This window comes from Phyllostomus hastatus, unplaced genomic scaffold (assembly GCF_019186645.2).
Source record: "Phyllostomus hastatus isolate PE091 unplaced genomic scaffold, TTU_PhHast_1.1 phas_contig_198, whole genome shotgun sequence".
In the NCBI taxonomy this organism is placed as follows: Eukaryota; Metazoa; Chordata; class Mammalia; order Chiroptera; family Phyllostomidae; genus Phyllostomus; species Phyllostomus hastatus.
Genome location: NW_025333715.1, coordinates 4851945 through 4874534, shown reverse-complemented (window position 1 = coordinate 4874534; position 22590 = coordinate 4851945). Strand labels below are relative to the sequence as shown.

The following is a 22590-nucleotide window of genomic DNA, read 5'->3' as shown; positions in this document are numbered from 1 at the left end:
CCCCAGGACCCGGGACCGAGCCTGGCAAGGCATGGGGGTGGCGCTGGCCGGGCCCCCACCTGCCTCCTGCCACGTCGCCCTGTGTTGTGGGGGAGCAGAGGAAGACGCCGCCTCCGCCACCTGGCCAAGAAAGAAGCCCCTCGGGTGGTCCACAGCCAGGAAGGAAATGCTGCCCCTGGGGAAACCTGGGGGGGACCCCTTCTCTCCCGCGGAGGTTCCGGGGTGCGCGGCAAGGAGGTTCGGCTGGGCTGTCCTCCCGCCAGGTGGCGCAGCTGCGGAACAGACTCGCACGGCATGTGCTCCGTTCCGGGCCCCGGGGCCGACACCCGCCAGGGGCTTCCCTTCACCAGCTGGTCCTTCCTTCGCCGGGACACCCACCCTCACGAAGTGACCTTGCTAGCCAGACCCAGGGCACCCAGACCGTGCGCAGAGCAGGGCCTGTGGCGCGACCTGCCCAGGGTCCAGCCCTGCCAGGTCCGTGCACGGAGCAGTGCGGGGACCCGTGAAGCTGTGGCCCAAACACAGGGTGAACGGTGAGATGGGGCCGTGCCGGTGAAAGGGACCCCGCCTGGGACCTCCACCGCCTGGAGAGGGAGAACCCCCTCCCCCTCCCCCAGGTCGGGGTGATCCCGGTACCGCCAGCCCCCCCACCTGGTGGAGGGGAGCCGGCGTGCCCACACAAAGGACAGATGTGGCCTCGCTGTGGAAACCCACCCCCAGCGCAGACACAAGGTTGGCACAGGGGTTCTGGGCGAGACGGACTGCGCCTTCCAGACCGAGGCCCCGAAACTGGCCCCCTTTCCTTTAGGTGACGTTTCTCAGTCTCCACTGTTGCCACACACGACTTTATTCGAGAAGCCTCGGGCACAGCCCAGACACAGAGCACAAGGGGAAAAGCACAGGGCGTCGCAGGACAACTGGGGAGGCGGCGGCCATTGTGAGCCCATCTGTCCCCACGCTGCGCCGCCCAGGTCCTTTGAGAGCTCCCTGGAGGGAGCTCAGGCGGCAGTGGGCCCTGCCGCTGCCCCCCGGGCTGGAGAACAGGTCGGGGCCTCTCCAGGTGCCCCTCCGGTGCGGCCCCAGGCCAGTCACAGACATCTCGGCGGCCAGGGCAGGGTCCGCAGCCAGCGCCGCTAAGCACCTCCGGCTCCAGGCTGCCCTGTGCCTGCCACTGGCTTCTTGTCCTGCCTGCATGGCACGGGCACCAGGGTCTCGCCCTCTGCTGGCCACCCCGCGGCTCCACTGTGGCCGTCTCTGCCTCCCCTGCCGAGGGATCGGCGCAGCAGGGGTGCACGGTGGGGACCGTGGTGGCTGCAGGACCAGGGCTTGTTCGCAAGCAGCACAGGCAGCGGCTGACCGAGAGGCCCCGGCAGGCTAGGGTGCAGCCCGACCTCAGCGGGAAGCTGGGGCCGGGGAACAAGCGCATGGACAGCAATGCCCCAGGCTTCGGTCCAGCCTAGGAGGGCCGGGAAGGCCAAGTGGGTGGAAGAGCCACAGCCGGGAGCCTGAGGCGCAGATCAGCACAGCGCCCTCAGGTGGCCGAGACCGTAATGGCAGAGCAGCTTGCAGACCGTCCGCCAGGGGCCAGCTCCCCTCCAGAGACCCAGGGCCGGCCCCACAGGGGGACGTCAGTGACCCCAAGCCCCGGCAGGAAGCACACAGCGGCACGCACACCACACCGACACACAAACTCTGGGACCAGCACGACACATGTGACAAAGACCCTCCCTGTTCTGGCCAGAGTCCTTCGTCCGAGTCCCTTCCCAAGTCACTGGCCCAGGCTGAGGGTCGGGAGAGGCTGCCCCGCGTCTGGGTCTAGACCTTGTGCAGCGTCTGCAGCAGGTTGTGGCGGGCGAAGGAGCAGGACTCCAGGGCGCCGTTGGGCCTGCGGGGAGGGAGGGGTCAGTAGGGGGGCAAGCACCTTGGGGCCCGGAGCTCAGTGGGCGGCAGAGGGGGTAGGGGCCACGTTTGAGGCTAGGAGCATTCCAGAGTCCCTTTTTCTGACTTTCACAGAGACTCTTCAACAGAGATGCGAGTGCTGGCCGGGGAGGCACTTCCTTTCTCCTCCGCCCCCGTCACCCCCCCCACCCTGACTCTCTCCCAAGGCGCTGGACTCACTGCTAGTGCAGCTGGTCAGAGCCCCGGAGACAACTCTGCCAACCTCTTGGTCAGGCAAATGGGGAGACCGAGGCCTGAGGAAGGCCAGGCCAGCTGGGGCCACACTGGGCCCCTGTGAGGACAGGGGACAGGCCTCCCCACCCAGCCCTGGGCGCCCAGGCAGGGCCTGGAGGCTCCGCATTTCTTGGCTGTGGCCAGTGCCCACCACGCCCCAGACCCTCCAGGACAACAACAAGCCCTGCACACCTCTAGTCCCCAGGGCAGGGCAGGGCAGGGCCAGGCCGGGCAGGGCCTGTGGCCGTGGAAGACCAGCAGGGCCGGGCCGGGCCAGCCCCGCCCCCCGGGCCCGGTTGCTGTGCGAACGGACACAGAACTGCACTTGGGGACGCTGCCGAGCACGGGCCCTGGCCGGCCTGTGACGGTGGCGGGGCGGGGGGGGGGACAGGACTCCTAACTGACCTGGGCCTCCTCCTCCTCTGGAAACTGTGGGGTGGGACGCGACCTCTGTCTCAGAGAGAGGCTCTGTCTGAGTCCCGTGTCCTCAGCTGGGCCCAGAGGTGGGGGCCACACAGGAGGAGCGACAACCAGTCACAGTGCCGAGAGCCTGGGAGGCACGAGGGCCTCTCACCAGCCCGAGTGACAGGCCAGGGGAGCCTCAGCCGGGCGCGGGCGCGGGCACACTCACTTGGTCACGAACGCCAGCAGCAGGGGCGCGAGGGCCTTGGGGAAGTAGTCCTGCTGCACCATGTGGTTCAGCGTCATCAGGGGGCCGTACAGGTTGGCGATGGCCTTGACCTTGTCTTCACTCTGCAAGGGAAACACACTGATTGGAAGGTGAGCTTCAAGGTCCCCTGGGGGACTGACTGTAGGTCTCCACCGACCACAGCCCCTGCTCAGAGAGCCCCATGGCCAAGGTCAAGCTGAGTCCCATCATGAAGACCAAGGCTGTTTTAGCAGAGCCAGGCCCAGGACGGTGTGGGTGACAGGTCCCAGCAGGACTCACATGGGAGGGGCAGGCGGTGCGCTCCCCCCCCCGCCCCCCCCCCGGCTGCCACTCCTCCCGGCCGCACCTTGAGCAGACCCATGTGGATGAGGAGCCTGGTCAGGAAGGCGTTGGAGTTGAAGGACGATGAGCCGAAGGCCTTCTTCATCAAGGCATCTGCGGGGCAGAGGCGGCAGGGGCAGGGTGCTTACTGCCCCAGAGGGCTGGCCACGGGCCGAAGGGCCTGCAGCGCCCCGCACCCGCCCACGCTGGGTCTGGGGCTGCCCCTGCGCCGTTCAGGACGTGAACACAGGCAGTGGGACGTGGACACGGGGACCAGGCCGAGGGCACAGCTAGCACCAGGGGAAGGGCGCAATCCACCAGTTGCGACACCTCGGCCTTTCCCTGCCCTGGCCCCCTAAGTAAAATGGGCCCGGGGGCCTGGCACAGCTGGGGCGGAGATCAAGTGACGCGGGCCTCCCCGGGGCAGGTTTCGGCCGCCCGTGCAGGTGCAGGTGCGGGAGCATGGCCGGGCAGAGTGGGGGCAGAGCGGCGGGGCCTGCAGAGGCCGCTGGGGCACTCGCTCCGATGCTGGGCTGTTCTGGGAGACAGTTCGGGTAACTGGTTCCCACCGACGCCCGCGGGGCTGGGACCTCAGGGAGCACAGCCGGAGGCTCGCACCTGGCCCTCCCCTGCCTGCCCAGCCTCACTTCCCACGGACCCTCCTGCCTCGGCACCCACCCTGGAGCAGGCCCCGCACTCGGCTCCAGCTTCTGCCCTCCCCTGCGCCGTGCCAGCCACTGGGAGCGTCCCCGAGCCCCGGGGCCGCCAAGAGACAGGAGCCATCCCAGACCCACGGCCCACGTTACCTACTGCGTCCTGCACTGCCGCCCTCACTTGGGCCTCGTCCTTGAACACAGAGGACACCTTCAGGAAGGCGGAGACCACCTTCTCCGGGTCAGACGTGTCGGTCTGAGGACACAGGAGGCAACGGCTGGTCAGCAGGGGCTGGGGCCCCAGCCCGCAGGGGAGCCGCGTTGGGCTCTGCTACTGCACGGAAGCAGCCCTGGCACGACGCGGGCCTCGGTGGGGCAAGGACAGGTCCTGCCTCGCCCCCCGCCGCCCCCTCGGGGCCCGGCCCGGCCCTGGCCCACGCAGGCGTGCAGCACGCAGGGAGCGAGTGACTGAGCAGCAGTTCGCTCTGTGACTCAGTGACCCCTGCTCGTAATCCAGCCCGGGTACCCAGAATGCCACGGAGCTTTCCTCCACGGTCCCGATCACAGAGAAGTAAGTGGGCGCAACATGGGCGCCCCGAGACGACACGGGGCGCGGGAAGAGCTCTGCTGACCCAGGAAAACGAAGAACCAGTGAGCGAAAAGCCACGGGAAGGGCTCTATCCTGCAACCCCGTTTGCCGCGAGAAAGGAAGACAGGCCACACGGAGGGAAACGCGGAGCCCGCGGAGGGCGGGACCCATCGTTTCTGGTTACCGCCTCCTGGGGCCTCGGAGTTCTCTCTGGACAGCAAGAGCAACGGGGTCCCCACTTCCGGTTGCCAGGGGCGTTAAACAGAAGCATGAGCAAGGACCCGCAAGTGTGCCGGTGGACAGCACGTGTGTGATGACCATCTCAGCACAAACGAACGAGTGAAGGAAGGCAGGAATGACCGAACTGCCTATCCAATAGCCAAGTGAGGCTGGAGCAGGGGCCGCCTCCCTGCGACACACCTGAGCCGGCCACAGGAGTCCTGGGCAGCAGATTGTTCTAGAAGCAGCTGGTCCTACAGGACATGCAGAAGGAAGCCTAGGGGTGTGTGTGTAAGAAATCCCAGTCCTCTGAGGTGTGCTGGGCGTGCGCACCCTGTGAGCCAGAGGTCCCCAAGCTTTTTGGCACCAGGGGCAGGTTCCACGGATTGTCTTCCACGGAAGACAATCTTCCCAGGGACCGGGGTCGGGGGTGGGGGGGATGGTTTAGGGATGACTCAGGCAAACTGCATTCAAGCTCATCTCCCGCCGTGTGGCCTGGTTCCTACCAGGCCCGGACCCGTGCTGGTCCGCGGCCTGGAGGGTGGGGACCCCAGCTGTAAGGGAAGTGCGCCAGCAGCGCCCCACTCGTCTACCTGTCTGCGACTAAAAAGGCACGTGCGGCAGCACCTGCACCCCACCGACAGCCTCCCCTCCCAGTCCCGTGTGCTCCGCTCCTCCCTCCTCCCCGGCCACCCAGCGGGCACAGCGTGTGCGGGTGCGGGTGCGGGTGCGCGGCCCAGGGCTCCTACCTGCTGGGCTATCAGCACAGAGCTCTTGGGCCCCAGGCGCAGCAGCTTCTCCGGGGAGGGGAACGCCAAGAAGGTGGCGATGTCTGCGGGCGGCGGGGAGGACAGTGCGGGCGCTGGTTCCTGAGGGACAGGCGACACAGTGGCACTGCAGAGGCCCGAGCCCGGACTCCTCACCCAGGACACTCGCCGGTCACTGCTCGGAGCCTCGAGTTCCCCCTCCCACTCAGGTGCGGCTCCCCAGGCGCCGGCCCAGTGGGCTCTCAGCGCACGAGCCGCCTCCCTAGGACCCCAACAGCCTGGCGAGACCACATGGGCCTACTCAATGCCCCAGAAATGGCTCAAAAGGCACAGGGGACTAGCGTGGACCCACCGGGAACTGGGATCCAGCCCAAGCAACCACTGCCAGTGAGCCCCAGGGGTGCCCGGGGAAAATGGAACATGGAGAAACACTGGCGATTTGTTAAAATGCGTCCATAAAACTGGGAAAGCCACATTCAACGAGAGTCGGGGGGCGGGGTTCGTCCAACCCACAGTTGTCCAGAAGCTTCGTCTGGGCACCCAGGCGGGTGCAGGCACCCAGGAGTTAGGGCGTGGCAGGCCCGACCCCGCCAGCCTCCCGGCCGGGGAAGGGGCAGCAGGTGCCCAGGCCGGGCCGTGGTCCCAGCCCGTCTGTGGGACGGGCGGCTGTCCCTTCAGGGAGGTCAGCGAGACAGTCCACTGATGGGTGGGGGAAAAATTTCTATTTATGCTTATTCTCTTACTCCGTTCTTTTAGAAGTACTCATGTACGTCTGATACCCAGCGCAGCAGTGCTACACACGTTGTTATTTCTAAGGAAACGCGTCTGTACTGAGTCTGACACAAATACGACGAGAACGGTTTGTGGCCGCTGTGTTTGAACTCCACCCCTATCAGACGGTCCCGTGAAGATGTCGGGGACACGTGGCTGGGGACCGGGTCTGACCCGTGCAAACGACAAGGAGCTCACCCCACTATTAGGGTCCAGAATATTCCTCGATGGTGTGGCTGGCTCCTGTCCTTGCCCTCCCTGCTGTGGCTCTTCTTCTTCCTCATCTTCTTCTTCCTCTTCTTCTTCCTCTTCCTCCTCCTCTTCCTCCTCTTCTTCTCCCTCCTCCTCCTCATCCTCCTCGTCCTCGTCCTCACCCTCATCATCACTGTGGAGGGGAGCTTGCTAAAGCAGACCCTCCCCGCCCAGAGGCCCGCGTGGGCTCAGAGGCCTGGTTCTGTGAGCCTGGCCAGGCAGCTGTTCCCGGGTGGGGGCGAGTGGGTCATGAGGGAGCCCGTCACTCACTCTCATCACCTAGGAAAGCCCATGCCGAGAGCCAGACCTTGTCCCCATCATAGAGAAGCCCCCGGACCCACGGGGGCTCACAGATAAGGGGGCACTGCCATGGGGGCCTGGGGTCTGGCAGGAATACCGCCCAGGCAGAGACGTCCAGGACTGGGCCCCTGTGCTCTTGCTGGCCACAGGAAGCCGCATATGGGGAGGGGGAGGGGGCCCCTGAGGCACGCTGTTCCATTGTTTCCCCGGCCCCCGAGCCTCCTGAGCCCGTCCTCGGGCCCCCGGTCCCGAGCTGCAGCCCACCCCAGGCCCTGCAAACCCAGGAACCCTGCTCCCGCACCCGTCCCTTCCTGTCTAGAGTCAGTCCCAAGACCACCGACGTCGAGAACAACTCTGGGCACCCCCGCCTTGCCTGTCAGCACCGGCTCAGCCCCAGCCCCCGCCAGACTCACCCGCTCTCCAGGGGACCACCCCCCCAAGCCCGCCTTCGTGCCGCTGCTGCACGCACAGGAACTGGGTTGTTCTTGGCCCCTCGACCCGCTAGAACGAAGCTTCACGAGCCAGCAACCCTCACCGCCTTCATCTCATATCCCTCGTGCCTGGCACAGCACTGGGCACACAGTGGGGACTCACCCAGCGATCTGTAAATGAGTCACCAACCACCCACAGCTCCCCTACCTGAGGGACGCCAGCACCTTGGCCATGTTGAAGCTGTCCAGCACCTCCTGGAGCTGCTCACAGCCCTCCTCTCCCAGGGTGTTGCCTGCTCACAGGGAAGGGAACAAGGGTGGGGTCAGGACAGGGCACCAGGCCCACCCAACCGGCCGGGGCTGGGGCTGCCCCTCCTCACCGTTGAGGTCCAGCTTCTCCAGCTCGGCCTTGTCCGCCACGGCCTCAGCCACAGCCAGTGCGGCATCTCTCTTGATCTCACAGAAGGACAAGTTCAGCTCCTAAAAATAAGAGGAGGGGGATGTGGCAAGCAGGGACGTGGGCCCGTAGACCAGCTCCTAGTCTGCAGCCCCCGTGCCCCCAAGGAGGGTCAGGCAGGCTCTGTCCTGCAGATGGACACAACGACACCAACAACAGTAACGTCCTTCCCCCAGCAACGAGCCGGGCACTCAGCACGTTCACCTGCGTTCACTGTGGTGACCGGCTTCTCCCCCCACTCCCATCCTGAAAACGGAGACACCGCGGCTCGGAGAGAGGAGACGGGACCACGGCCCGAGGGGGGAGTGCAGAACAGCCCAGGCCCACGGGCCTCTGAGGACCAGACTCTCCGCTACCCCCACCAACGCCGGGGACACCCCCACCCAAGGGCACCTTCAGCTTGGGCAGGCCCCCGCGGACGGCGTCTGCGATGGCAACGGCGCCCCTGGAGCGCACCAGGCAGTCCCCAAAGTTGATGGCCTCCACCTGCCGCAAGGTCTTCAGCGTCTGGAGCGGGGAAGAGGAGGCCGGGTGAGGCCTGTCGCCTCCCCCCACCCCTGGGAGCCGAGGCCACACCCCACCCCCTGCGTGCCCAGCCCGGCCTCCTCGGCTCTTCTCGGCAACCCCCCGCTGGCCCCCTGGCCTCTGGCAAACCTCCTGCCCCGTCCCCCCACAGCCAGAACCCTCTTCCGGAGCACAGGCCTGGCCGCGTGCCCCTCCGGTTAAAGCCCTCCGTGGCCCCTGCTGCTTCCAGGGCTCCTCTCCAGGGCTCGTCTCCAGGGCTCGGCACGGCCACAAGGTCTGCCCCCTCCGTCTCCCCCAGCCCGTGCGTGCACTCGGAACCCCGGGCATCTCACACGGGACCACGGAGCAAGGCTCCCTCCCGCTCCCGGGCCTCCCTGCCTGGTGCGGGCCCTGCGCCCGAAGCCTTCCTCCCGCCGACTCTGTCCAGGAAAGTCCCTGGCCAAAATGGGGCCTCTCCCAGGGAGCCTGCCTCGGGTCCGACTGGGACGTCCAGGGTGGTCCGAACTCCCGCACACGCCCCCACTGACCCACGCAGGGCAGGACCAGCCTCTGGGGGCTCGGGGGGCCCCGGGGTGCCGCTGGAGCCGCGGCGCCCTCACACACAGAAGCCCTGCCACCCGGCCAGGCACCGCGTCCACGCCCCGCGCTGTCCCCGAGCAGCTGTCCCCGTCCCTCGTGGCACAGAGGCTTTCTGCAGGCCTCGGCGTCTGTGACTCGACTCTGTGAGGCCTGTGACCGGCACGGGGCCCCGGGCGCTAGGCAGGGGCTCAACACGCAGAACCGACGAAGAAAACGCCGGGGTTGCCCGAGCGGCTCGGGAGGAAGGCGGTGCGGACACGCAGAGCTGCCCGAGACGGGCGCAGGCTGGCTCCTGACACGCGCCCCATCCTGGGCACGTGTGCACGGCCGGACCCTGGGGCACACGCCCGGTGGGCAGGGTGGGGGGCAGAACGGCCGCCTGCTGATGGGTGTTCCTGGCAAAGGCAGCGGCCAGACCCCGCCACCAGGGCCCAGCCTGGCCCCGCCGAACCGCCTTACCTTGGCCATGGCCACGGCGCCCTTCTCAGTGAAGGTGTTGTCGTTCAGGTTGATGACCCGCAGCAGGGGGTTGATGGCGAAGGCCTGGGCCAGGGCCGTGATGCCGGGATGGTTGATGCCGTTCTGGGGCATGTGGACCTCCTCCAGAGTCCCGATGATCTGCGGGGGCAGGGCGGAGGGCAGAGGGGTGGGCCCTGCGCCCAGGTGCGGGCCCCTGTCCGGGACACCCAGCAGGCGGGCGGGAGGGCCGACCCGCACACAGACACGCAGAGGGGCTGCTGTCCACGCAGGCAGGGGCCTGTCTGTGGATGTCCTGGGCAGAGCAGGTCTCAGAGTGCGCCTCTCCGCACGGCTGCACCTGAGCCCCTCCACCACTGTGTGAGGGAGACCCACCGAACCCAGAAGGCTAGGGATCAGAGAGGCTAAGTGACCTGCCTGGAGTCACACAGCTCTGGCACAAGTTTCCTAGTCAGGGGTCCCCCACACTGCGGGGACCCTGGGCCCTGGTGTGGTGGTCAGCCACGGCCCTTCTCTGCATAGCGCAGCTCCACTGGGTCTTCCTGACTTGGGGCTCTCCTGCCCCACCTCCATGACTGACACCCCACACACCACGGCCTGTTTTGGGGGTGCGGAGGGTCTTCCCTAACCCACCTGGCTCTTTTGTACCCCAACCTTTTTTGACACTTCCCTCTCCCTGCCTGGAACACTCCATCTCCTTATTTGTTGGCAGTTTCCTAGTGGGCTGACTACTGCGCACTGTATAGCTCTAATCTGGGATGCCTCCTCCCCTAGGAGGGCTTCCTGGGCTGCCCCACGCACCATTGAATGCTCTTCCTCTGGACCCCCAGAGCCCCCTGCCCTTCCTCCGGCATGGCGTTCGCCACACTGGAATGTCAGAGTCTCCTTGTCTGCACCCCATCGGCCCCCGAGCTCCCGAGGACTGGCGTGGGGGGAGGCTTGCCCGAGGGCTGCCGGCTAGGCTGCGGAGCTGGGTGGACCCCCAGGACGGTCGGTGGGCTGGGCAGGAGGGGCAAGACCCACTCACCCCAAAGGCGTCCGCCAAGGCAGTGGCTCCGTCGTTCTCCAGACGGTTTCTGCCGGCCACGAAGACCTTCAGGGCCAGCGGCCGGCCCTGGGCACTGGACTTCCGGTAACACTCAGTCAGCGCGGCCGCCAGGATCTGCGGGGAACAGGCAGAGGGCCCGGCCTAGCCAGGAAGCCCCTCCCCCAGCGGGGCGGCCACGCAGCTAAACCGGCCCTCGATCCCCCACGCCACCCACTGGTGGCGGGTGTGCGGGGACGAGTAACCACTCAAAGGCTCAGAGGTACCCCCTCACACACGCCCAGCACCTGCAAGTTCACAAAGAGCTTTCTTATCTATTGCTTCGTGTGGGGGGGGTCCCACCACCCTGGAGTGGGCGACCAGGGCCCAGTGGGAAGGGACACCCCGACACTGAGTGGCCGCCTTGAAGCCAGGTCCAGGGAGGGGGGCCCGATTAGCCCGCTTGCCGTCACAAGCCCTGCAGCAGGCGGGAGCCCTCCCGGGGCCCTCCCAGCTGAAATAAGCAGGCTCAGGGATGGACTCCTCCAGAGTCCCGATGATCTGCGGGGGCAGGGCGGAGGGCAGAGGGGTGGGCCCTGCGCCCAGGTGCGGGCCCCTGTCCGGGACACCCAGCAGGCGGGCGGGAGGGCCGACCCGCACACAGACACGCGGAGGCGCCACTCTCCTGTGGCGGCTCAGCAAGTGGAAGACCCTGGGCCAGAACCCACCTCTCCCAGGGCCTCTCCCATGCTCCCCAGGACGTAGGGGAGCTGGCCAAGGGGACCACGGCCCCACTGCACCCTCCTGACACGCCGCTGTCCAGAGCAGCCACACAAAGCAGGGTCTCAGCTGCTGGGAGCAAAACCCTGACACCCAGGTGTCCCTGCCCTCGCGGTGCTGCCTGCAGGCGGCCCCAAAGCCTCAGTTCCGGGGCAGAGGTGAGGCGTGGGTGGAAAACAGAAGCCTTCTCCAAGGACGTCTCTGGCTCCCTGGCACGCCACACCGCAGCTGGGGCTGCACCTGTGTTCTGCGCGGATTCAGACTCACGTGGGTCGTAACACGCACGAAGCCCACTGGCCAGTCGGGCTGGGGCGGGGGGATGGCTGGCTGAGACGGGCGTGGGAGCTCGGCCCTTGTTCTCCCCCCTGGGACAAGCAGGGACAGGCACCTCTGCAGGGGAGGCTACTCTGGCTCCTCCGCCTGGGGCACTGCAAGCACCGCACACAGGCTCCTCTGGCTGCTCTGACAGGGCCACGTGGACGCAGGCTCAAATCCCGCATCAGTCCCACGCATCCCAGGGCATTCAGCCCGAGATCTCGAAGCCCCAGCCTACGTATCTGAAAAACCGGCGACAGTATCCCCCACCGGGCAGTGTGGGTGGGGGATTTAAGTCTGTGGACCTAACACACCTTTGAAAGGATGTTCCAGCTGCTGTCAGTTCCTGCGCCCCAGCCCTTTCCTACTTTTGGCTGGAACGTCAAGGCGAGGGGAGACGGGAACTAGACCGGCGTCGGTCTCTCCAGAACCTAGGCCCAACGGAGCCAGAACGGAGCAGGGGGCCTCCCCACGCTGACCAGCCTGGCTGACGGCAGGGCGGCGGAGGCAGGGACAAAGGGGACTTGAGCCGTCTTGTTCCGGGCCCCCCCCACCATGCGCGCAGCCAGGGCTTCAGTGGCTCTGACAGCCATTCCAGGGCCACAGCAGGTCTAGGGACACCCAAAGCCTGCATTCTGCAGAGCCAGCAGGTCAGTGCAATACTGCCTCTGTGTTGCCTTGGCAACAGCAGAATCGAGATGGTTGCTTGGCAACCCCACCCTCATGAACTCCATCTCCTCTCCCCACTGGCTACAGGCTGCCGCCTTCGAGACCTTTCTCCTTTGAAGAGAAAACACAACGGGCCAACCAGCCCAGATGGTGGGTGGCCGGGCACACACTTCAGATGGAGGCGAACGTCGTACGGGGCTTGGCAGGGAGGGAGGGAGAAGGGCAGTGGGGCCGCGCAGGAGGGGCTGCCGCACCCACCTTGCCACCCCCGATGCCCATGCCACAGTTGTTGAGCTTGAGCTCGTGCAGGGTGAAGCAGGCGGGGCTCTTCAGCAGGGCCTCGAAGCCCCGCACGCCGTCGGGCCCGAAGGCATTGTCGCTCAGGTCTAGCTCCACCAGCTGGGCTCCGGCTGTGATGAGTCCCTCCCCCAGCGAGATCTGGGCACAGATGAAGCTCAAGTCAGTGTCACAGCCACCTGACAGGTGCTGCTCCTGTGCCGGGGGCACTCAGGCTGGCGGGGAAGCGGCGGAGACCCAGGCCACTTCGGCACAGGGCTGCTGACTCAGACTCCCAGGGCTGGAGACCCTGCAGGGGCCCCTAATTCTGCCGGGGAGTGGGTCCGGTGTCTGCGGCGTGGTCAGGGAAGGCTTTCTGTAGGAGGTGACGTTTGAGCTCAGTCTGGATGAGAATCAGCCGGTCAAACGTGAGATTCCAGACAGCAGGAAAATCATGAGCTGAGACACAAGCATAAAGCAGCACGCATGTGCCTGGAGGAGCAATCCTGGGACCCTCCTGGGCTGGGGACACTGCAGCGCCCCAGGAGAAATGGGCGAGGAGAGGAGGCGCTGCCAGAGACTGGGGGCAGAAACGGGGCGGGGCACAGATCCGGAGCTGGGGAGCAGAGGAGGGGCGGTGCGGCCCCACCTGGCCAAAGGGGTCCCTGTGCCCAGCAGGGAGGGGGAGCAGCCGCTATGTTCACTTACCAGGGCCGGCGGGATCTCCGACCGCAAGCGCCCCGTGAACATGTCGCTCCAGTGGCATCGCTTTGAAAGGAAGACGGAGAGAGTTAGCTGAGACCCTTGGAGGGAGTCAGTCAGCAGCACCTCGCCGCATGGACGCGGAGCACAGAGCACTATAAGATTTCTTAATTTGGGCCCTGGCTGGTGTGGCTCAGTGGATTGAGTGTGGGCCTGTGAACCAAAGGTCGCTGGTTTGATTCCCACTCAGGGCACATGCCTGGGCTGTGGGCCAGGTTCCCAGATGTGGGGCGTGCAAGAGGCAACCACACATTGATGTTTCTTTCCCTCTCTTTCTCCCTCCCTTCCCCTCTCTCTAAAAATAAATAAATTTTTAAAATCTTAAAAAAAAAAAAAAAAAAAAAAGACTTCTTAGTTTGGGCTTTGTCAGTGAAAAGCCGGACCAGCTCCGGCCAAAGCTGGTGGGGCCCAGAGGCTCCGGAGCAGTGCCAGGAAGGGCCCCATCCATTTGACCTCTGGCCTTCCGGGAGGGGGTCAGGGCGAGAGCACGGAGACGCTCTGGGCCCACGGAGGCCCGTGCTCCTTTCCAACACCGGTTTCCCACACGGTGCGGGGCAGCGACATGCGACACGATTTTGGGTGGCAGGCCTGCCCCCTCCAGGGGTGACCCAGAGGGTGACCTCCCGTGGAGGCTGGCGGGTCTCGCCCACCTCCCCGCTTCCCACTGAGCAGAGGAAGAGCAGCCGCCGGGCACAGTTGGAACACCCTGTGGTCCGTGCACGTGAAGCCCCCCATCACACTGAATAGAAGGGGCTGGGTTTGCTTTCCCATGACTTCGAAGGGAGCTGGTTTAAAGGGAATGTTAGGTAAACGCTGCAGAGGTGGAGGCCGCAGCCCTGGGCTGCACCACGCCGACCAGCACGGGTCAGGCACCGTGGGCACATACACAGTCCTGCCCTCCGACTCAGCCACCGCGCCCCCAAGGTCCAACTCCGGCAGCTCTGGCTGTTCCTCGGGCAACCTGGAATGACGGGGCACAGGGAAGCACCGTTCCCCTGAAAACCCAGTCCTCCGTGTGCACGGACTGAACGCACCCTCGAGCACCAGGGAAACTGGTTTGTGCGAGAGCTACAGCGCGTCGCTGGCACACCGGGGCCTCGGGGGACCCTCCGCACGGTCTGCTCAGTGGGTCATCCCGGTACACGGGTGCTCAGGGCCCAGACAGCCAGCCGCAGCCGGTGCACCAGGGCCCCTCACACCTGGCCTTGCACCCCGAAGCTCCCCAGAGCCAGCTCTGGTGGGCTGAGGGCGGCAATCCCCACCTCCACCCCGGTACCCTATCTGTGCTGTGGGCTCCAGGCCTCCCCAACGACAAGAGGGCAGCAGAGCGGTGAGGGGGCTGGACTCCGGCCCACGCCTGAGGTGCGTGACCGTGGGCCACACTTTTCTCGTCTGTCAAGATCGAACTTGTGCATGCGTCACAGGAGACACTGTCTGCCACCTGCACGTGCCCAGAGCACGACGGGCAGCAAGAGCCGCTTCCGCCTGCCCCCCCCCCCACCCCACCTCGGGCTCCCTCCTGCATGGAAGTAGGCCTGAGATGCTGGGGTGGGTGACCTGAGGCACTGGGTCTGCACGGGGCGACGAGATGCACAGGCTGAGCTCTCATGCTGTGAGGAATGCAGCAGTTAGCTGGCCACCTTGGGCTGCAGGACGCTGCCAACCCACCCGGGCACCTGAGCCGAGGCCTGGCCATTTCGCCCAACACGAGACTCCTCCGTCAGGCCACCTGTGCTCGGAGGCGGAGGCAGACCGAGTGCGCGTGGGAAGAGGGAGGTTCGCCCCAATGCCGCGCCCTTCCCTCCCAACAGGCGCCAGCGCCGCATCACGAGCTGGAGGCTCTCCCTGTCCAGTGCCGCTCCCCTCCCCTTCATCCTCCACACGTGTTGCCCGGTAAGCTCGCTGCACTCGTGGTGCCACCTCAGTGTCTGCTGCTGGAGGACCCGAATGGACACGTCGCACAGGGAGAGGGGCCCTGGCCGCTGCCGAGCGCTCTGGGGAAGCCCGGGGGAGGGGAGCTGGCCGTGGTGACCGCCGACAAGACAGGGGCCCAGAACGTTCTGTGGCTCTTTGAGCAGAAGCTTGTCCCCAGCCTGTCCGCCCCGGGACATCTCACCTTCAACTCCGACTTCTTCTCCAAGGCCTTGGCGATGACCTTGGCCGCTTCCACGCCCACCGTGTTGCCCTCCAGGCGCAGGGCCTCTAAGCCGTCAAAGTCTTCGATCTCCTTAATCACGTCCTTGGCTGCCCAGAACCAAAGAGGAGAACCTTAGACTCGCAAAGAGCTGAGGCGGGGGGGCCCGGCCGCCACCCCATCACATCACCGACAGACAGGCTCGCGGTCCAGCAGGGAACACGGCCCCACGACGGTTTTCCTGTACCAGGCGTCAGAGCCAGGCACGGGCAGCGGGCCTGGGAGCCGAGGGGAAGGCCAGCCGGCTGCCCGGGGCTTGGGACACCTCGTGGTGGTGCGCGCGGAGCCTCACAGGACAGGCGGGCCCCGGGCCAAGTGGGGAAGCGGCACCCAGGTCAGAGGGCCAGCAGGCACAGTGGCACGGAGCCTTTCAAGGACGGGTTCGGTCATTCGTGTTTGGGGTGTTCATTACTGTACTGTCTCATGATGATGAAAAACTCCAAACCACCTAAATGTCCATCAACAGCGGAGAGGTTGACATGGGAACTCACTGGAGGAGAGTAACACTAACATCATCACGAACAGCGACGCAGGTGTTTGACTTAGAAAATACTCATGCCCTGGCTGGCGTAGCTCAGTGGATTGAGCACGGGCTGCGAACCAAAGTATCGCGGGTTCGATTCCCACTCAGGGCACATGCCTAGGTTCTAGGCCAGGTCCCCAGTGGGGGCCACATGAGAGGCAACCACACACTGATGTTTCTCTTCCTTTCTTTCTCCCTCCCTCCCTCTGTCTAAAGATAAATAAGTAAAATCTTTGAAGTACCTGTAATATGATCTTAATTATGTTTTTAAAAAAAGAAGAAAAAAGAACTCAGCTATGTTTGGTGGGGGAAAAAGACTAGGAAATGTACCAACATTAACAGGAGTTATACCGCTGGGCTGTGGGATAATGAAGTTGCAAGATTTTTCCTTCTTCCATGTTTCTGTATTCTATAACATGTATGTATTAGCTTTATAATCTGAACAAAACACACCAGCTACATGAACCAAAACAATGTAGTCCGGCTGGCACAGGATGGAGTGGGCTGGGGTGGCATGTAGAGAAGGGATGGAGATATACGTACGTGGGAGACAGAAGTCGAACTTGACCTTCTAGGTTACAAAGCCCACAGACGGTCTTGAGAAAGGCTGTGACTTGCAACCCGGAAGGGGCTCCCAAAGAAGCCATTGGAGCTGGGGGCCCTGCGCACCCCCGCCTCCCTCCCCCTGCCCGCCGCCGCACCTCCTCGGGGGCCCCTGCCAAGCCCCCAGCGGGCCGAACCGGCACAGCCCCGATCGCTCCTGCGATCTCGCCCCGGCCTCACGACTGCTTGACCATCGCGTGGTGACTTTGTTAGCACCGTCTGCCCGCCGGGCCGTGAGCTCCGTGAGGAAAGGGGCTCTCACCGCTTCCGCTCAGTGCCCCGTAGGGGTAAGCACTTACCGCCCTAACGTGTGTGGCGTACACCACGGACCCACACGCTCCCCACTCCGTCTGACGAGGGGCTACTGTTGCACCTATGGCACAGTACAGGTGAGTGTACTGAGACACGCAGGCGGACATAAACGCCTACCGAGGTCACACAGCCAGAAAGTGGTGAGCAGCGTTCACCTTCCATTTCCCATTTCACAACCAGGGAGGCTGGACAGGCAGGAGCCTCCCATGTTATAAAAGAAGAAGCTGAGGTTTCAAGGAATGAGGCAACTCCGCACAGCAGTTCGGGGAAAACCGCAGGCTGCTTTCCCCAAACTGGGGACCCCCGTGCTCCTCCCCCAGCCACATTGCTTCTGAGCCCCACCGTGGCCTTCATGCAGCCCCCTGCCCTGCCACCTCTCCTGGGTGACTGCTGGGGGCGTGGCGTCCAGTGCAAGGGCTGAAGGACCTCGCAGCTATTAGAAGACCTGTTCCAAAAGGGGCCCCTTAACATCCAGGGACTGTCCAGTCACTGGTCACCGCGAGGAGAGGAGGGCTGCTCAAGGCATGTTTATGTGGCCCTTAAACGCAAGGCAACAGGCACGCCAGGGCCCCAGGGGAAGGCCACCCTTGCTGTGTAAGCGACTTAAGTACAGGACGACATAGGTGCTGTGCTTTCTACAAGTTCAGCCCTGGGGCAACTCACAAGCACAGCCCGCCCTGGGCAGGAAATGCGCCCAGGTGGGAAGAGCAGGGAATGGAGAGGGTGGGGCTCAGAGACGAGCTGCCTCTCTCACTTCGATGCAACCCAAACGGAATCGCACCGACTTAAAAACAGGGCAGACACGGGCCCCAGCCCCTCCTGAACGCCCGGACGCCACGGGGCTGCGGGCAGGGGTTTCTCTTTTCACTCTCTGCCGCCTCCCACAGTGACAAGTTCCAGGTGTTTGTCACTTGGCCACGTAAAGCGGAAAGGCCTTTCTCTGCTCCTTAAGTGACTCCTGGGAGAGAAGAGGGCCTTGTTCTCATCACCAGCCTCAGGCCCCCTCGCTCAGGCCCCTGCTCGCCCCTGGCCGCCCCGGCCAGCTCCCGGCCAAGACAGAGTCCTTTCCCAGCCTTCCCTTTCCAGCCTGCACAGTGGAGACGAAGCCCACCTCCAGGGCTTCTGTGAGGACAGACTGAGATTCTACTTGGGTGACACTTAAGACTCCGCCTGACACAGTGTTCAGCGAGTGGCATTTAATCACACACCCAGGTTTACTGCCGGGAGCTGAATGCCTGCAGGGAGGACGGGACAGGGACAGGGACAGGGACAGGGACAGGATGCCGGACCTCTGCTGAAGTCCGGGCTCCGTGACCGAGCAGCCGTATGACCTTGGGCCAGTCATTTAAGTTTCCCAGGTCCTTTTCCTTACATCTAAAATAGCAACATTTGTACTTCAGGGATGACGCAAGAATCAAAAGTAACGAAAGCGCAGGGAGGAACACGGTCGACGTTCAGACCCTGTACGAGACGTTAAGAATGCGCATCGCCACGCTCCCAGCAGGCCGCGGGCTGAAGCAGCCTCTGACCCCGTGGAGGGGCGAGCCCGCCCACACACCGTGACAACCAGGCAAGCCCAGACCAGTTTACCTGGTCGGGCCAAAACCTTGGGGTCTTACAAATACCGATACAGGTGCCTTCAATGCCTGACGCTAGGGGACTCAGGCTTGGTCCGGCCAAGCCGTGCCTTGGCCAGGGATGGAAAGACAGTCTGCCTTCGGATTCCCAGTTCTCCCCAGTGCTGGCGCCTGCTCACCGACAGCAGCGTCCTGCCCTCGCAGGGAGACGCAGCTGCACGGACCAGACCTCCCAAGAGGGCCTGGACTGTTGTCCTAATGCAGCTCCATGAGGGCCTCAGCCCCGGGGAAGGTGACAGGCGTTCCCCAATCAGCTTAGGGTCATGCGGGTGAAGACAGGGGTGGGTATCGGGACTGCCGCTGTGGTCCCTTGCTGTCTCCATCCCTTCCAAGGATAATGGGGCCCTTCCCACCTGCCGGCCGGAGCTGCCATGGCAGAAATGCCCACCACACCCCTGGCTGGTGTGGCCCAGTGGACTGAACATCGGCTTATGAACCGAGAGGCTGCTGGTTTGATTCCCAGTCAGGGCGCATGCCGGGGTTGTGGGGCAGGTCCTCAGCTGGGGGCATGTGAGAGGCAACCACACATGGATGTTTCTCTCCGTCTCTTTCTCCCTTTTTCCCCTCTCTCTAAAAATAAACTAAATAAAGTCTTAAAAAAAAAAAAAAAGAAATGCCCACCGCAAACATGAAGACCGGCAGGGGAGCCAGCGTGTGCTCAAGGGCAAACCACCGCTGAGCCCCAACTGTTACATGGGCCCAGTGGTACCTCCCAGAGCTGCAAGGCCAGATTATGATAATGTAGCCAAAGGAGCCCGTGGACAGTAAGAGGGAGGGCTCGTTCCCACACCCCCGTCCTCCCTCGCGTCAGCCCACGCAGGAACTCACCATCGTCCGCAGTGTTGAGTTTGAGGCTCTTGCCCTTGAAACTCAGCTGTCCGCCGGCCACCTGGGTTTTGGCTAGCGTCTCTGCCAACTTGGCAATGTCCTCAGAGGCCATGCTGGACTCGTTGGTAGGCTCCCCTGGAAATCTGCAAACTGAGGAGGCCAAAGTTTCGTTAAGAGAGAGAGGGCTCGACCCCGGTGGGCAGCTGTGTTGGTTACACGCCAAGGTTGCAGGTTCAATCCCCCATCAGGGCACACACAAAAATTCACCAATAGATGCATAAATAGGTGGAATGACAAATAAGATGTTTCTCTTTCTAAAATTCAATAAGTAAATACATTTTAAAAGAGAGAGAGCGGGAGGGAGGAGGCTCCTGGGGTCCCCAGTTGGGGAGCCAGGGTAGGACCCAATCAGGAGCCTGCACCCACCTTCCCAATAGCTACACCACGGGGAGAAATGAAAACCGCAAACTGGGAAAGGAGTGATCTTAGAAAGGTGGCTGAGACGGCAAGAAAACAGAAGAATCACATTTTGCCCCTGAAGAACTACCTTTCTGCTATAAGGCATCCTCGCCCACCTGCCCCAGCCGGGACACCCAGCAAAGCCATGTGAGCTGCCCAGTTCCTGGGTTCCCGGCGAGTGACGGTTAAGTGCCAGGACCATGGCGGCCAGCAGTCTGCCCCAAGCACACACCTCCCGGACCATCTTGGCTGGTCCCTGTTTGAGAGTCCCACCCCTCAAACAGGACATAGATGGCTATAGGATCCGGGTCATCCGTCCCAGAGGATGCCCCACCGCCCACACTGGCATGGTTCTGGGGGTGGGGCACAGGAGCCAGCCCACCGCACATCTGGTTTCAACCCAGGCCAGGAGGGTAGGCAGCCCACGGTGGTCAGACCTCAGGGATCCCTAGGAGACTAGAGGTGTCTCTACATCACAACGGCCACCATCACAATAGAGCAGGGGCAGAGGTGCTGAAAAAGGGAGCTTCCAGTGTGCAGCTCAGTAGACTCGGAAAGGACCACTCCGTTCTCCAAAGGGGAAATGGCAGGTCACCAGGTGAGACCAAGAAGACTGGTTTGGCAGAGAGAACTAGGAGACACGCACAGAGGCTCTCTCCATCCAGACTGCTCCCCTCCTGAATCTACTCAGCCTCAAGATACTGCTGTGATAGCTCCCCAAGCTCCCACTGGGCCCAAGCAGCCAGCTTCCCACCCTCTTCTTGTCTTAACCTTATCACCCTGGTGTGTCTGTCTTGATCAATAGGCATGAATTATTCTTCTGGGTAAAGAGGCATCCATTCATTCATTCAACATTTATGACTACTACTGTGTGCCAGACATTGTTGCAGGTACCAGGAGTACAGCAGTGAATGATAAAGCAAAAACCCTGCTGGCATGAAACATGTTCTAAACAAGATACTGAGTATCTTAAATAAGATACTCAGTATCTGATATGGAAAACAAACAGGGAAGGAGGCGAGTAAGGAGGGTTTTTTTTGGGGGGGGGGTTGCAATTCCAAGTAGAACAGTTACAGGACGTATTAGAGGGGGAAAAAAGACGAAGGGTAATAGAGATCGAAGGACAGCAGAGATCGAGCCGTGCAGATACCGGGAGGAAGAACATTTTTGCAAACTCAACTAACTGCTCTTGTGGGGGAGAGGAACTTCAAGGAGGCCAGCGGGGCTGGGGCGCCGAGAGGAAGGGAGAACAGAGGTAAGAAATGAGAAAAGAGAATGAACAAAACGCCCAAATCACAAAGGTCATTTTAAGAACTGTGGCTTTTATCCCGAGTGACAAGGAGAGCCACTGGAATGTTTCCAGCAGAGGAGAGGGTGATACACACGTTTCCACGGGATCGATGTATCTGCCACATGGGGCCTGGCTTTTAAAAGATGCTCCAATGACAGAATGAAGCAGAGTAAAAATTAGCCTGAAACTCCACCACCTCTTGCAGTTCTGGGAGGGAACAAGTTGAGGCTACAAAAACGGTGTGTGTGTTTGGGGCGGGGAGCGGGGGGCGCATCCAAACGGGACAGGCACACAAACTTATGAGCTGGCGGAGCGCCCATCCTTCAGCCCAGTGCACACACGCGATCCACTAGACTCAGCAAAGAGGTGAATTCGTTTGTCCAAAGTCTGCAGAGGAGCAGCGGCAGAGCACAGACAAACGGTAAACACACACACAGTCTCTTCCCTCCTCCGCTCCGGCGTCACTTTCTTGGAGGCGCACCCATCGCTCAGGTGAAGCGTTTGCAGTGAGTCACGCCGATTCCCTCCCGAGGGCTGCGGCGCCAGCCCAGGCCCTCGGCAAGCGTGGGCCTATTGGGAGGCGGCCGCCGAGGGCGATACGAGCGAGCGCCAGCCGCAAGTGACAGGCGGGCAGCGCGAGAGCCGCACCCGGGATCCCTGGGCGACGCGCACCGCCCCCAGTTGACACCGACACTTAAAAGGAGACGCCACTGTTGGCAGCGGCGACCACGAGAGCCAGACGCCCTCTCTAAGCCTCAGTTTCCCCACTTGCGAAGGGGTCCGGCGCCCCCACCCCCTCCGCACTTGGCCGGAGAAGGCGCAGGGGGAGAAAGTGCTCAATGGGCGCCACACCTTCCACGTCCAGTTCCAGAGCCGCCCCGCCCCCATGCCAGGCAAGTGACAGGGAAAGGACAGGGACCCCTATCCTACCGTAAACAGACGGCGCCGCCGCGTGGGGAGGCTCTAGCAGGCGCGTACTCCCTCCGGGATGGGGGCTGGTTCAGGGTCCGCGTCAGGTCCGGTCGGAGTCGCCGCCTCCGAGTCCAGCGGTCCCGATGCCCAGCCCGCCTGTCCGTCTCTTCTCCCCACTCGCGACACCACCTGCTCCGCGCACGGCTAAGGATGATGGCGGAGGAGGAGGATTTTGAAAGCCGGCAGTTTCTTTCCTTCGATTTGATTTGTTCGAGGCCCGGACGGCCTCCCCTGCCCCCGCGCGCGCGGCATCTCGGGTATGGTAGTCCGGTGCCCCGCCTGCGGCGCGGCGGGGTGGCGCGGAGGGGCGCCGCCGCGAACTACCTTCCCGAGATGCCGCGCGCCCAGGGCGGGCGGGCGGCCCTCTGCGCCCTCCCTTGTCAACTTCTGGCTCTTTCTCTGGGAGTCTACAGGGCGGCATTTTGTGGCGAGCTCCCGGAAAGACTACAATTCCCGTAATGCCTTGCGGCCTACCGTCCTCGCCTTTCTAGAAAGGTGCGCTTTCACGTAACTTAACGAAAGCTGGTCTAGCCCAGCGCACGCTGTAGGATCATTTCGGCAGGACATAGGTATCTCCTGAAAAGAAAGCCTCGCCTTTTTTTTTTTTTGGTCTCATGAAATTGAAAGGACATTGGAAGCTTTCCATGTAAACAGCCACAAATTACTTGATAATTAAACAGGGGAAAGAGTAACCCTATGGGGGAGAAACTCGGTGACAGCTCATTCACCCGATCGGCCCTTATGAACATCAACAAGAGGACA

At 63.2% G+C, this 22590-nt stretch overlaps 1 protein-coding gene across 1 annotated transcript; it reads right to left on the bottom strand.

The window, feature by feature from the left end:
• Positions 1-829: 829 nt before the first annotated feature.
• Positions 830-22000, bottom strand: RANGAP1 (Ran GTPase activating protein 1). Its single transcript, XM_045835091.1, has 16 exons — positions 21787-22000; positions 19107-19256; positions 15126-15253; positions 12956-13015; positions 12230-12409; positions 10211-10345; positions 9166-9324; positions 7996-8109; positions 7526-7625; positions 7354-7438; positions 6361-6547; positions 5374-5493; positions 3970-4072; positions 3189-3277; positions 2804-2925; positions 830-1885 (listed from the first exon to the last, which is right to left on the bottom strand). Exons 2-16 carry the CDS (start codon positions 19216-19218, stop codon positions 1816-1818), a joined length of 1764 nt encoding a protein of 587 aa, XP_045691047.1. The 5' UTR covers positions 19219-19256; positions 21787-22000; the 3' UTR covers positions 830-1815.
• Positions 22001-22590: the final 590 nt, after the last annotated feature.